At 52.7% G+C, this 13,122-nt stretch overlaps 6 protein-coding genes across 6 annotated transcripts; 4 read left to right on the top strand and 2 right to left on the bottom strand.

The window, feature by feature from the left end:
* Positions 1 to 207: 207 nt before the first annotated feature.
* Positions 208 to 1,363, top strand: CABS01_02695 (uncharacterized protein; the record flags this gene model as incomplete). The annotated part of the gene is made up of 2 exons (XM_060536073.1): positions 208 to 941; positions 1,291 to 1,363. The coding sequence occupies 2 exons, from the start codon at positions 208 to 210 to the stop codon at positions 1,361 to 1,363; spliced, it is 807 nt and encodes a 268-aa protein (XP_060393985.1).
* A 1,746-nt stretch (positions 1,364 to 3,109) lies between these two features.
* On the top strand, positions 3,110 to 3,501 carry CABS01_02694 (uncharacterized protein; the record flags this gene model as incomplete). The annotated part of the gene is made up of 2 exons (XM_060536072.1): positions 3,110 to 3,304; positions 3,391 to 3,501. 2 exons carry the CDS (start codon positions 3,110 to 3,112, stop codon positions 3,499 to 3,501), a joined length of 306 nt encoding a protein of 101 aa, XP_060393984.1.
* Position 3,502: 1 nt separating this feature from the next.
* CABS01_02693 (uncharacterized protein) lies at positions 3,503 to 4,227 on the top strand (the record flags this gene model as incomplete). The annotated part of the gene is made up of 2 exons (XM_060536071.1): positions 3,503 to 3,701; positions 3,788 to 4,227. 2 exons carry the CDS (start codon positions 3,503 to 3,505, stop codon positions 4,225 to 4,227), a joined length of 639 nt encoding a protein of 212 aa, XP_060393983.1.
* Positions 4,228 to 7,505: 3,278 nt separating this feature from the next.
* On the bottom strand, positions 7,506 to 8,208 carry CABS01_02692 (uncharacterized protein; the record flags this gene model as incomplete). Its single annotated transcript, XM_060536070.1, has 2 exons — positions 7,506 to 7,694; positions 8,149 to 8,208. 2 exons carry the CDS (start codon positions 8,206 to 8,208, stop codon positions 7,506 to 7,508), a joined length of 249 nt encoding a protein of 82 aa, XP_060393982.1.
* Positions 8,209 to 8,987: 779 nt separating this feature from the next.
* On the top strand, positions 8,988 to 9,152 carry CABS01_02691 (uncharacterized protein; the record flags this gene model as incomplete). Its single annotated transcript, XM_060536069.1, has 1 exon — positions 8,988 to 9,152. The coding sequence occupies one exon, from the start codon at positions 8,988 to 8,990 to the stop codon at positions 9,150 to 9,152; it is 165 nt and encodes a 54-aa protein (XP_060393981.1).
* Positions 9,153 to 10,943: 1,791 nt separating this feature from the next.
* CABS01_02690 (uncharacterized protein) lies at positions 10,944 to 11,579 on the bottom strand (the record flags this gene model as incomplete). Its single annotated transcript, XM_060536068.1, has 1 exon — positions 10,944 to 11,579. One exon carries the CDS (start codon positions 11,577 to 11,579, stop codon positions 10,944 to 10,946), a length of 636 nt encoding a protein of 211 aa, XP_060393980.1.
* Positions 11,580 to 13,122: the final 1,543 nt, after the last annotated feature.

Genomic DNA, 13,122 nt, shown 5'->3' with positions numbered 1-13,122 from the left:
TGCTGAACTTGGGTCAAGGTGGTGGTGGTGTTGGGTGAGTGAACTCTGCTGTCTGAGGCAGCAACATAATTGGCCTAGCTCTAGCATTGGATTCCCGATGCTGCACATCTGTCTCTGCCTTTCATTAACCCTCTCATTCATGGAGGGACGGCAGTCAGTCGGGTTGAAATGCCTGAGGGCAGCCAAAAACATGACTGGGACAGCAACATGTTGCAGGTGTATCCGTGCCTTGGGTGCAGGTGCAGGTGCAAGGGCCACTTGCCAGTTGTGACAGGGAGTTATCTATGGCTTTACAATAAAGAGGCAGGCAGGCGCGGGAGAGAGCAGGACTGCAGGAGACGTAGGCGGCAAAAAAGGGCAGGAAGGAAGGAGAGACCACGCTCGAGACAGTCGAGACAGTCGAGGCAGCGCAGGAAGCAGCAGCCCGAAGGCAGGAAGGAAGAGGAGCCACTGGCCAGGACTCAGGAGGGCGGTACAGAAGACAGGAGGCAGGGGGTGGGCCACACCTGCAGCATCGCACCTGCCCTGCACCTGCCTGCACCTCACTCCTGGCACTCACACACTGCAGGAGCGCTGGCCGGTGTCTCGCCCTCCTGCCTCTGCTCCCACGCTCCTTCCTGCTCCTGGGCTGGTTGGCTCCTGCTCTGTTGTTATTATGGCTTGTTGCTGGATGGCTGGCTGCCGCCCTCCTTCGAACCTGACCTTCCTGGCCAGTCCTGCTTGACCACTTCCTCCAATCAAATCGGGCTTGGTGGAGTCCAAGGCACTGCCTGGGGGTGCACGTCTCAATGGCCCGAAGTTGGTGGTGTCTCTGTAGTAAAGCTCACGCTAAAACACAACCACGACACAGAGCAGCCAAAAGTTCGAACCTCTCGTCATGGAAATGGAAGAACATGGACAATTCGGTGGTGTACCAGAGAGACTGGCACGACGCGAGAGAGGTGAGACCGCTCTTGACAAGAGACGCTACGCTGTATCTGTGTCGTTGACTGCCTTTCTTGCAAACCATCAGTGAAATGACAGGACAAACTTCGAGTACCTACTCTTCCTGTCACATCGTGGCATCAGTTAAGACGCGGAGACTGCAGCAAAGTCGATGGCATGGCATGCACGTGAGAGGACCAACGGCAATGAGAAAAAGCAAAGCTGACTGTCAGATAGGCTTCATCCACAAGGAAACAATGACAGCTCACAATACCTACCATCAATGGCAGCTTCGATCTGATTTCCATAGTCACCCGTCGTCCGGCACACGAGCACAAGTGACGAGGAACAACAATCATTCAATAGTCTGCCGTATCTGCTGTATCTGGTCTACCTGACGACGAACCAAACTGCCCTGGCGACGACGTCGTCTACATAGTACGCATAACACAGTAGTCGAACGCACACCAAGGCATCCGCACCATCTCGAATCTTTCCGAGTCTCCCTTCCCATATCCATGCGGATCGAGTAACCAGCACACCTCTCACACCCCCGGGTGCACCATGGAAACAAAAGCCAAACAGGTCATTCGGCGCGCAAGGAATAAAAAAAAAAGTCGTTAATGGCGGTTCGGCTCTAGCGTTCCTTGAGAATGGGATGCCCCAGTCTCGCAAGGCTTCTAGATGTACTACAGAGTATTGGGCTAGCCTTGTGCAATTTATGCCAGTCGCCTGTACCTTGCATATGGGTCAAGGAGGCTGGGATGTCGCGACTATAGCAGGTACTCGTATCAACAAGATGCACCGAGGCAACCTGTGAGGTACCTTTTCCCCCCCTCCACCAGCACCGACAAGCATCATCTCTTTGGCTTGACCGCTGACCGCCTTGGTCGCAGCTCTCGGCACCTCTGAGATTCTCTGGGTCTAACTAGTGACGATTCCCGTGACCCCGTTTGGCGGCTGCATCGCCCTGGTCCTTATCTTCCTAAGTACCTTATTATCGAAGAAAGTTAATTCTTTTTAAGTCACAAGTATAAGAATATAGTTTTAATAAAATAATATAATACCTACTTAATACTTAAATTAAGATATTTTTTTAAGCTTATTATAAAAAAAAAATAACTATATTACTAACTATTTATTATTAAGGTCCGTAAATAGTGCTATAGCTTTAACTATAATAGCTTTATTTATAATAAATAAAAAGTTTAATTATAAGTCTTTTAAAAGCTTTTAATTAAGAGCTATAAGAGCTTTTAAGTTAAGTTAAAATACTTATTAAAATATTAATAACTAAACTAACTTTATAATAATAACTTTAATAAAATACTTAGTAAATAACGTTAGAATCCTTATTAACGTTAGGTACGATTTATAAAGTATAATAATACGGCCGTAGAGTATTATTAATATATTTTATATTAAAAAGGGTATTATTAATATTAACGAGATAAATAGGGCCGTATTAATATAGTACCTCGGTTTTTTTTTATAACTCGAGGATAATTATTTTAAATAGTATTAAAAGTTTATTAAAAAGCTTTTTTAAGTACTTTAATATATTTATTACTATTTTTATAATAATAAGACTTTTAGTACTTATATATAAGAGTAGGTTACTTATTTTTAAATAATAATATTAGTTTATTAATAAGCTATTAAAATTATAATTCTAGCGATCTTTTAATAAGGGAGAGGGTAAAATAGAAGAAAGAATAGGTAAGAAAAGGGTTAAGGTTAAATAGTGCGGAATTCGAGGGCAGGGTAGCGTCTATATATACTGCGGTAATCCTCTAGTAATGTAAAACGATGGAGTTAAACAGTGGGTCCTCATCTTCCATATATACACTTCATCCCTGAGAGCGTCCTGGGCAGCCCAGCCTAGGCCACAGACCTGACAGAGGACTGGTCCTTTCGATAGCAATTACCTAGCAACAAGCCTCCATACTCAACGAGTTTGGTTTCGCAGTCATCCACAGCCCACACGCAACACTCGCACCAGGGGCAAGGGCAGGGCAATTAACCAAGCACCAGTGTGACACTGGGCACTCTCTGCTCTCTGCGTCTCTGCCGTGGGCTCTCCGTGACTCCGTCTCTTGCTTCTGGGCAATGGCCTTTTCTTAATTCGGGGTTCGGCGAATGGGAGTTCAGGGCCCATCACACTTGGCCTGCATTTCCGACTGCAATGGGCAAGGGACAGTCTGAGTCGGTGGACTGTGCCCATCATCCGATCTGCTGGGTGATCTCTGTGGCCTGGTCGCCGCCCGAGGGTCCCAAAGACGGGCAGCACGCAGTTTGTCCTTCTCAGAGTGCGAGTCTGAGCTTGCACCTGTCTTCCCCAGCCAAAATCATCCCCCAGTCCGGTAGCCCGGACTCCCAGGTTTGCTGGGCAGGCTATGACGACGGCAGAGCACCCACTCACGAATCACCGTCACCATACCGACCACTAACGCATTGAACGGCCAGCGCCTGGCGGATATTGGCCGTGATGAGGCGTTAAGAGGTCTCGCTCCTTGTGCCTCGCATTTGCCTCACCTTCGGCCCATTGCTACGGTTTTCTTTGCCAGGCCCGCCTAGGATGAGATGGATCATGGATGGGATCGGCGCTGATCTCGACATGTTGGAAACACCACCGGTGAGCGAGGCAAGGGCTGCTATTCGTATGTGTTCGACTATTCGTACAACCATCTTCATCTCTGCGGCTTGCCTCGGGAGCATCGCCTCCGACACCACCTGTCCTGACCAGAGTACGCAGGGTATTCCCGTTGCAGGGTCAGGTCCGTATTGCCTTAGCTAAGCCGCACCGAGCGTTGAGAGGGTGCGAGATCCAGTACGACGCGCAGTCAACTATTCGTATATCCAGTTCGCTTCATCGAGACGAGGCTGCCTCGTGATTTCATGTGTGCGTATCTCAGTCTCAGTTGCCTCCGTGCCTCTGTCCCGCTACCTGATCAACATTTTCTAGCAAACGTGGCAGTCAATTCCCAAACCTCTTCGGGCCACGCGGGCGAAACCCTGTCACGAAGTACAGAGGTTCGTAGCAAAACACAAAATGGATTTCCAATTTCACCGCACCAAGATTCATTCCTGCAGCTCATCAGTGACCACCAGTGCCACCGTCCATTCGTCGAAGACAGCGGTGGCTTGCCGGGAGCCCAGCACCTAGCCAAACGCGGCATTTTCACATTTGGCATTATCGTCTCTACCCGCAGCAAGGCCCAGCAAAAACAAAGCTTTACGGATACGTACTGCAAATGTGAGTATATTGCATTTTCATCTTCTGCCGGCTTGGAAGTTGGATGAGATTGCAGCGGAGGAAGAGAAATACCGCACGCTCCACTCTCCGAGGCACTGTCCTAGATACAGTGCCCAGACGCCTCTCTCAATTCAGTTCTGTCATCTACAGACTAGCAGCACCCCCGAGGGTAGTTGAGAGCGGAAGGGCTCCACCGGCCAAACGTGACTGGCACACAGGAAACAATTTCACACTCTCTGAAGTCTGGATGGCAACCGGTAGCTGTGTGTCCGGATGATGATCCTCCTACGCGCCTCACACACAAACCAAACATTATCAGGCGCGTTGCTTTCACCAGTCTTGTCGCCTCGGATCGCGGCTCACCTCCGGCAGGGCACTTGTGTTTCCTCCTCGACTCCTGCCACTGCAATTCAAACATTTTGCTCTTCAGCCTGAGGGTATTCATACAGGTTTTGAATACGGTTACAAAATGCTGGTGGTCTAGGAATCCTCCACCTAAGCCAGGCGCATTGCAATCTGGAGAAAGAAGCCATTATGCAGACACCGTACTGGACTTTCGCTTTCACGGTTAGCGAGTAGCTGCGACGCGCTCGGTGCTCTCGTGGCCCGTTAAGAGTTCTCAACCCATGTTTGGCCCTCGCCACTCAGTTTATTCAGGGGTCAAAAGGCTGGATCATCCGTGCCATCGCAGTACGGATACTAATTACCAGGAATCAAGAATTCATAATCCACTCAGGTGAGATCCGGGCACGCATCCAGGGCCATCGCTGCCGTGCAGCCAACAAACCATCCAGCTTCCCAAGTTCATGGTCTTCAGCAACGACGACCTCGAATCACGTGCCTTGGATACCAAGCCCAGGAGGATGGTTAACAGCGTCGCATCTCCAGCAAGTCAACGCACGCCGTGGTCACAAGTGAGACTTGTCTTCTCAGGTGCATGAACCAGCATTGCTACTTCGCACGCAACACGATACGGTTGACAGAAGCAAGATATTATCATCCACAACCTGGCGAGGCATCGAGGCATCGACTTGGAAATGAGAAAGCCTCCCCAGCCCTGCGCTTGGTTGCCGCTGGAGACAATGCCCATTCCCCGGATATGAGCAGGCTGCATGGCTTGGAGAATTCAAATGTCGACCCTGTGATTGGGCAACCTCACAAACTCTTGGGCGGTCTGCATGGCCATCCATGCGCTACAACGTCCACGAATTTCCAGCCCTGCGTTCAAAGGCGCTCACCGTTGTATCAACGGGAAAAGAGGAAGAAACCCTTTCGAGACCTTGGAGTATCGTTGTGCCTTCGTCCAAAGTACACTATCAGCATGTCGTGGCAGTACGGACAGAGAGCTTGCTTTGGGGCCATTGCCGTAGGTTGACGTGAGCTACCCTTGACTAGGAGTTCTCGTGTTCCCAACACTGGTGGCAACCTTCATTGTGCTTTGAAATGGCTCGATACCCGCAAATACAGTATGCAAAGAAGAAGAACTTGGAAGTTGGAAGGGATTCGCATTGTTGCATTTCATCGCGAGTCAGGGTGAAGCTGACCCGCTGCTCGAGAAGCAAAATGTTGGCTCAGTCTTTTGAGACTCGGTGTAGGGAGTACGACCGCTCAGACGTTCGACCTATCAGGCGCCTTCATTTTCACCAGCTCAAGACTGACCGGTAGACCCGGCTCTACACAGCTGCACGCCCCGGGGTGCAGCTGGCCAAAGACACAGTGCATCTTCTTTCTATCATGGATCTTTCGGCCTAGCGGTGCCCCCTTGAACGAGGTGTCTAGGGCGGTGCCTCGTGTTAACCACCCCGTGGACCGCCGCAAGTTCGCAACCCTAGGGGGGTTCCTGGCAGGCTGGCAAAGAATCTCCAGACTCCATCAACATGCAGGACGTGATACAACGAGAAATTCTCAGGCTCAGCCACCTGACGGGAACACTTTCACAAGGGAAGGCGCTGGCGATCTGAAGTGCCCTTCTAAGTCTACGGTATACAGCACCTAAGGTGTTCGACGCATTCAGCTGAGTCCGGTCCGCTGTGCAAGGCATTTTACGGAGAAAATTCGCGGTCCTGCCGTCGAACACAACAGGCCGAGGAAATACATAGCAAGCGCGCCAGGTCTGCCATTGCCAGGCCCAAGCTGGTTCTCCTGGTTTGGCACGCGGCTGGCCGTCACTGACATACTGCGGACGGATAGTGACACCCAATTAAGGCTCCCCTTGCACCGCCGCCTATTCTATGAATATCTCGGCCTTTCAACCGCGCCGACAACTGACCACGACGCTATGAGATGCTAGGGGTTTTGCTTTGGACCCTGAAAACCAAGTCTCAACACGGAATGACAGCCGGTCTCCCTTGGTCTCTTCCAAGGAAGGGTTCCGACTCCACGCCGAACTCTACGGGCAATCGTGTTGACAACTCATCCGCTATGAATGATCATCTGGTGGGAAGACAAAGCACTACGGAGTCAGAGTGGTGTATCAGGAAACCAGTCGCCCAGTCTCCGGCGAGTAGTCGTCACCTATTTGGTGTCACTAGGTTCCAGGCCCGAAGATCGGGTGGGATTTCATCACACCAATACCAACAAACTGCACCGAATTTTATCGATGGCCCACAGACGCAGAGAAGACGCAAAGGCTAAAGTGGTCTTTCTCCAAACTTGTCGTGCCTGTCGTGCCTGTCCAAGGGTCCAACTCCACCATCCGCCTCTAGCGGGTGGCAGGGCACGAGGGCCCCATCATGTGGATGCTCAACCTGGGCCAGCCGAAAAGCTATCGATTCGACCTTTTTTTCTTTTCTGGGACTATTTTTGCGGCCTATCCTAGTTTCTCGATGGATCCCCTCTTTTCTGAGAGGGCACAAGCCAGCCTCTACAGGATTACCTGCAGAATGGGGCTTTTGGGCATCTTCACCGCAACTAGGTTCGAGGGGAACCCGGGCTGGACATGGCGAGAGCTCCAGAATCCAACCCGATCAGATGCCCCTCGCGGTCAGGACCCGTTGCGATACCACGCACTCTGCATCCGTACAGACGACGAAGACTCCTGGTCTCTTTCTGTACGTCTGCCTTTCCAATATCGTTCATTGCATACCAAGGACAAGGCAACCGCAGTTGCCGATGGCACCCTGACGCGGAGATGGCCATAGGAAGGCCCCCACACTATGCTCAACAGAGTGATAGGCGACAGCATCAAAGTCTCTAGATCGATTGTTAGGATTTGGCCAGCTTGAATCAGGGACACCGATCCGGGACGTTGACGATGTCAAAACTTGTCCAAACTTTCCGCTAGTCTTTGCTAAGAAAGAAAAAAATGCACGTCGACGAGAATTTTTCAGGGTACAACGTCAGGCTCCAGGCCGTTGTAACAATTCTCGGACTCTGTGGGCTGATCACGGTTCAACTCGTCATGGTTCGCGAGCGATCTTCTCACGTTTATCCGCTTCTCGACCAGATCTGCCCATAGGACGCCGAAGAAGGGCCTGTCGTCCGCTGCGGCTTTGGCGACAGCCAATGACGAGGTCTGCCGGGCGCAACGTCTGCTCTGTCATGAAGTCTCCGATGCCTGCCATCGCCCGCGTTCTCGCCCTCTTCAGGGCTCCTGAGTACATACCTACCGAGCCCCAGAGCTTAGAGGCCTGAAATGCACCGTTTCCCAAGTTTGTCCCGGCACATCGTCAGTTTGCTACCACATTGGTTTAGCACCAACATTCGCGTGCCGCCTCCCAGCCGCCCAGCCCAGCAAAGTCACCAAAGGCGGGACTGGCGTGACTATATGATTCGACCGTCTGGCTAGGTACCAAGGCAGCGGCATGTCTGCATACGAGGCACGGCTACCTGACACCCGACGCCGACGGTTCCGCGTTGCCAGACGTACCTATCCTCGGGACCTCTCACGAATGCTCCCTACTAGCCAGAGGCCATTTACTAATGTCACCATGTCTTACCGTCTACAAAACATCCCCATCACTACCTACCAGCTCCAGGCGGTGTGGGGATGTTGTAGTGTGCTCCTGGATGTTCGCGGCTATCGACATTTGGAAGGCGCCTCATGGAAGTTGAGGTTCCTTTGCTGACAACATCGTCGTGCCCGCGGTCGGATCTCATAACTAGATTACCAGACTCTTGAACTCGTCTCGCCGTGGACATCAGCGGGAGTGCAGACGTACTGACGCAGCGGTATGTGATGCGATCATTGCCCAACCAGCCACCTGCGTACGGATACTGGCCGTGGCAAGAAACGGTCTTTGGACTGCGGCAGTGCCGAGGGCAACACAAGTTTGAGCATCGTGACCCAGCTGCCTAGGTGAAAAAGTCGCATAGGAAAGAAACCGCTCAACCTGACAGGTAGTCGAATGACTTGGAACCTTTCTCTTCACAAACCCCGCAAACCAACCTGGGACTACTCCATACGGGATTTTGGGGGGGCCATCTAGGTCTTCAAACTTCGACGCCCCCTTGGACTACCAACCTCTCCCCCCTGCCACAGAGCATCACAGCTCTTGGCGTTGAGAGACAGGGCCTACTGCTTAGAAATGCCTTATTAGCGACGATTGGCGACCGTTGACTGGCCGGGTATCTGGAAACCGGTGGAGCGGACGGCGTGCACCGCTGTCCCAGTGGGGATATTCGAGAAGAAAATGCCGCGATTCTGTGTGTCTGTGAAGCCGCCAGTGTTGCAGCCCACTGCACTGAGCCCAGGTCACAACTAGCTATGACCAATCTGCAAGCGATCCCACGATGGACGAACGCCGCGACGGCGCTTGGGACTGAGGATCCAAACAAATGGACTCGAGTCGAAGGGGGAGTCGAAAGCATGTCATGGACGGGTCCCGGGAGGAGCTATCGGCCCCAAGCCGCCCGCCTCTGCTCCGCACGACCACTCTCATTCGGGACCAGCAGGCGTTCGGCGGAGACGCATCACCATTCACCACCCATCCATCACACTCATCGATGTGTTGGTGCAACCCTCTTGACGTAGTGTTAGTCGCCACGCTCACAGCCCAGCCCGTGACCGATGACCCTACCTATCCGCCGTCAAAGGGACCCCCGAATCGGCTCATCGTCCATCCCCCGAGTTACACCCCACACACACAAAAACACACGCATACGGATACACTATTAGTGAGAGGAGGAGGAGTGGCAGGGAGGCGCAACGACTAAGAAGTGCAGGCAAGGGAGTCACGGAGGGTCAGCCAAGGCTTCCAGAGTGAATCGACAACGTGCTAGAAGATGCACGTTTTGGTCTTGTTCAACGCCCGCCGTCATCTACGGTACGTGGACGGCCTGGCTGCGTGACCCCCAACTTCCGACGCTCGTTGCTGAAGCTGGACCTGCTAATATGGTTCACACCCACAACCTTCCCATGGTGACAAGGAACCTTTTTGACAAAGGCTCTTCCAGCCTGTCGCCCTACCTATGTCATGCCGGCCGTCGGAGGAAGGTTCATCAGCCGAATACAGCCCCCGCCGCCGATGACTGAGTACCTAGCAGACTCGGTCTCAAGCCTCGTCTCGGAGGTATTGGCCACCAGACCCAGGGAAGACGCGCTTGCTAGAGTGCTTGCAGTAGTAGTGCCTTGCCCTTGAGCGGAAGAAAGCGGTGGTGATGGACGGAGAAGAGTCGCGCGGTCCCTGACCTATTCCTGGCTTTCTGTCTTGGAAGATGTGTCTGCAGGATGTGATGGGTTACTGTTTGGAATTAGGTGAGTATCTTACCTCCCCTCGGCCACATGCATTGAGACGGCAAGCCTTTCTCGCGGACGACTTGGCTAGAATCCGGACAATATCACGCACCCGTTCACCAACGGGGTTGTTATCATGCCTCTGTGCCGCAGGCAGCTCAGCCGTTCCGCTCCGTCTCCAATCCCACAGCCGGCGATCCTGACCTCGCATCTTACACACACACACACACACACACCCCGCCCAGACACGCGAACACCCAGTCGTCATCACCGTCGTGTTAATCCGCCCGCCTGCCCATATCACTCAAGCGCTTACTACACATCCCCGTTGAGACGAGACGTGCGCGTTCAAGAGGGCGGTTGTCTGCTGCCTCCAGGCGAACACGCACTGGGCTCGATATCGCATTGTCTACCCCGGACTGGACGGATCTGGGAGTTGTGACTCCCACCCAGCGTATCCGGACGGGCCGCCGTTGACCAGTCGGTGATCTGACGACCTGGCTCCGAGAGTTCGTTGCAGCCACCGTGAACTTGCGCATCAATCATGCCTCATTTTTGTTTGCCTCCAGTCGAAAAGGGAAAGGCAAAGCAAAAGCAGCCCACTAGTCGGTAGATTGTCAGCCACGCTTCGTTTTTGAACACATTGCGCCAGACGCAAAACGGCCATGCGCGTGGCGTCCGTCCGTACCGACAAGGCCGTACCGTATCTCAGCTTCCCTTGGATTCGCGATTCGGCCGGATAGCGGTAGACGGCACATGCAACTTGTCTTCGTTGTGACCTGCTGCTGGTAATAGCGGCCTTTGCGAGCGGTGAGAAAGGGCATGGCGCGACTTAGACATACATGTCTGCCTGCCTACCGTCTTTTTGACGCCAGTACTCTCTCGTCCGGTTCACTCTGTGAGAGCTTACGCTCGTCACGACTTTGCTCTTTACGGACATTTTTTGTCTCGGCAATCGCAGGCAAACACTTCTACTAGGCCAAGCGTGTCTTTCGTCTTTTCCCCAGAGAGAGGGAGACCATCAGTCAACCCAGGCTGCAGCCAACAGTAGCTCCTGGGTTCAATAGCTAGTGACTGCCGAACGACTCACTACACTAATCCTGTTGCCCTGCCCTTGCCCTGCCCTGGCCCCCTTCTGCGCCGCATCCTGCAGCGGTGGCCAGCGCCGGGGCATGCGAGCTTCGAAGTCCAAGGCGCGTGATCTTGCTTTGCACACCACGTATAGGCAGCACACACGCAACCCGCGCACTCACGCTCACGCACGCTGAACGGACGGAACGGGCTGGAAGCACGTAGACGCAGCGGACGGGACGGTGAGTATTTTATTTCGGGATGTGCTGAGTCTCGTGCTTTTTCTGGTTGGGTGACTTTTGCTTTAGCGTTGGCTGGGTTGTGGACTTGCTTGGTCGGGACGCCGGCTTGAGCCCAGCGAGCGGCCTGTGGCTGCTGCTGCTGCATCCATGTTGGCTGTTTGCTGGCCATTGGGTGTGGCATGACACCCTCTCTCATTGATCCCACCACCAGTCCGCTACATCCTAAAGCTCCCCCATGCCGGATCGTGCCGTTGGGCTGGGTTGAACGACCGGTCACGTTTCTGCGGTTGGACGAGCCTTGGAGGTGAGGATGGGTGACTAATCCGGGGGGAAGGGTGATGTTGCCAATATCCCACTCATTGCTTGCCTTGACGACGCTAGCTTCTTGGGCTCGAGCTTTGCTCTCGATCATGGCATTTTTGCTGTAGAGTGTCACGGAGGTGCAATAGTATAGAGTGCAGGCCGCCTCCTTGCCCTTGCCTTGCTGTAAAACTGAGCAGAACGTAAAAGCGGATCTACTGCAATGCACCGTCCGGAGATCTGTTATGAGATCTCATTGACGTCCTTGATTCTAGGCGCGATGGCTCGTCCGATGCCAATCTATCGCACTCTATAGCCAAGCGTGTTCAAGTACACGTATAATACTATGAATGCATTCTTATACTTGTATCTTTAAGAGTGAATGATGAATCCCTGCCTTGCTCGGAGCGGTCCGCTAAAAGTGTCCCGCGTAGCCCAGAGACAAACGCTCAACGAGCGGTCGATCTAGAAGAATAGCAACCGTGAGGTGAGCGAAGCAAGTGATGTCATGTTCCCAAGGGCAAACGAACCCACAGACGGAGAAGAAGGTACAAGGCTACGATAAGCTTTTTCGAAACCTAGTTTGATGCCACCGACTTACTTGTGTCGCTCGGGTTGGCGGTACCATGGACGCAGTGTGTCGTCTGGGTGCCTGTTGAGTGCTCCGTTTTGATGCTGTGGTTCCGCTGTTCTGCATATGCCCTTTCTTCGGATGGAAAATCCAGTGAGCCTGCTGTTGCGATGTGTGTAGTTATTCTGGTTTGTCGGGTTTGTACGTGTGGTTTTGATGTGGCTTTGACTCGGAAGTTTTCTGGCATGTCTGTGGTGACGGCGCGAGTCGTCGTCGCCCGCCGCTGTCACCTCTCCCCACCCCTTCTTGGAGACGGCCCAGGGATGCGGGATTTGTCTTGGAATATGGAAGAGGGTAGGGTGCGGATGTGAGGAAAGTTTGAGGAAGCTGTGGGCAAGTCAGCGTCGGGGGGTTTTATATGATGATTGTGGTTGGGTGAGGGTGAGAAGGGTTTTGGTAGGGGACTTTGAAGTGCACGGAGGTTTGGGCTATACGACGCGTGTGGGTTTGATTGAGTGGTGATGAGAATGGGAAGGAAGAGGTGTTTGATGGGTTTGCATGTGAGAGGTGTTGAGAAGGTGTTTTGAGGTTTCGGGGTATTGTAGGATTGCGATATTGTGATGTCGGGATGTGGTCGGGCTGGGAGGTCTGTTTTGTTGAATTTGCAACATCTGTATTGGTAACGATCTTTAGGCTTGATCTTTGCTTTCCAAGTATCATCCGTAGAAAGCAAGAGATCCTAATAGCTGACCGTCTGCTCCTGCATTTCTAGATATGGGCCATCGTAGCGAATATATATCGAGGCCTTAAGTCAGGAATTACCTATCCAGTAAGCCAGTCAACGGCGGGAATGAGTCCAACCTGCCAAGAGTCCTTCTTGATTGCCGCCTTGTTGATGGTGCTCAAGTCGGCATCTGCTCGGTTTCTTAGTCATGCCAATCTCAAAACCTGTCTGCCTTTATCTCTTAAGCTGGGAACTGTGGGCTCTGCTTAACGGTCCCCGTTCGTGCTTGTTCCGTATTCGTGAGGCTGGTGTGACGAATACAGGGCGGGAGGTGAACGGGCGTTACGGACGTGGTGTGAA

The sequence above is a fragment of the Colletotrichum abscissum genome (assembly GCF_030869225.1).
Source record: "Colletotrichum abscissum strain IMI 504890 chromosome Unknown Scaffold_5.1, whole genome shotgun sequence".
Lineage (NCBI taxonomy): Eukaryota > Fungi > Ascomycota > Sordariomycetes > Glomerellales > Glomerellaceae > Colletotrichum > Colletotrichum abscissum.
Note: the sequence above shows the minus strand (reverse complement) of the source record. Positions and strands in the feature narration are given on the sequence as shown.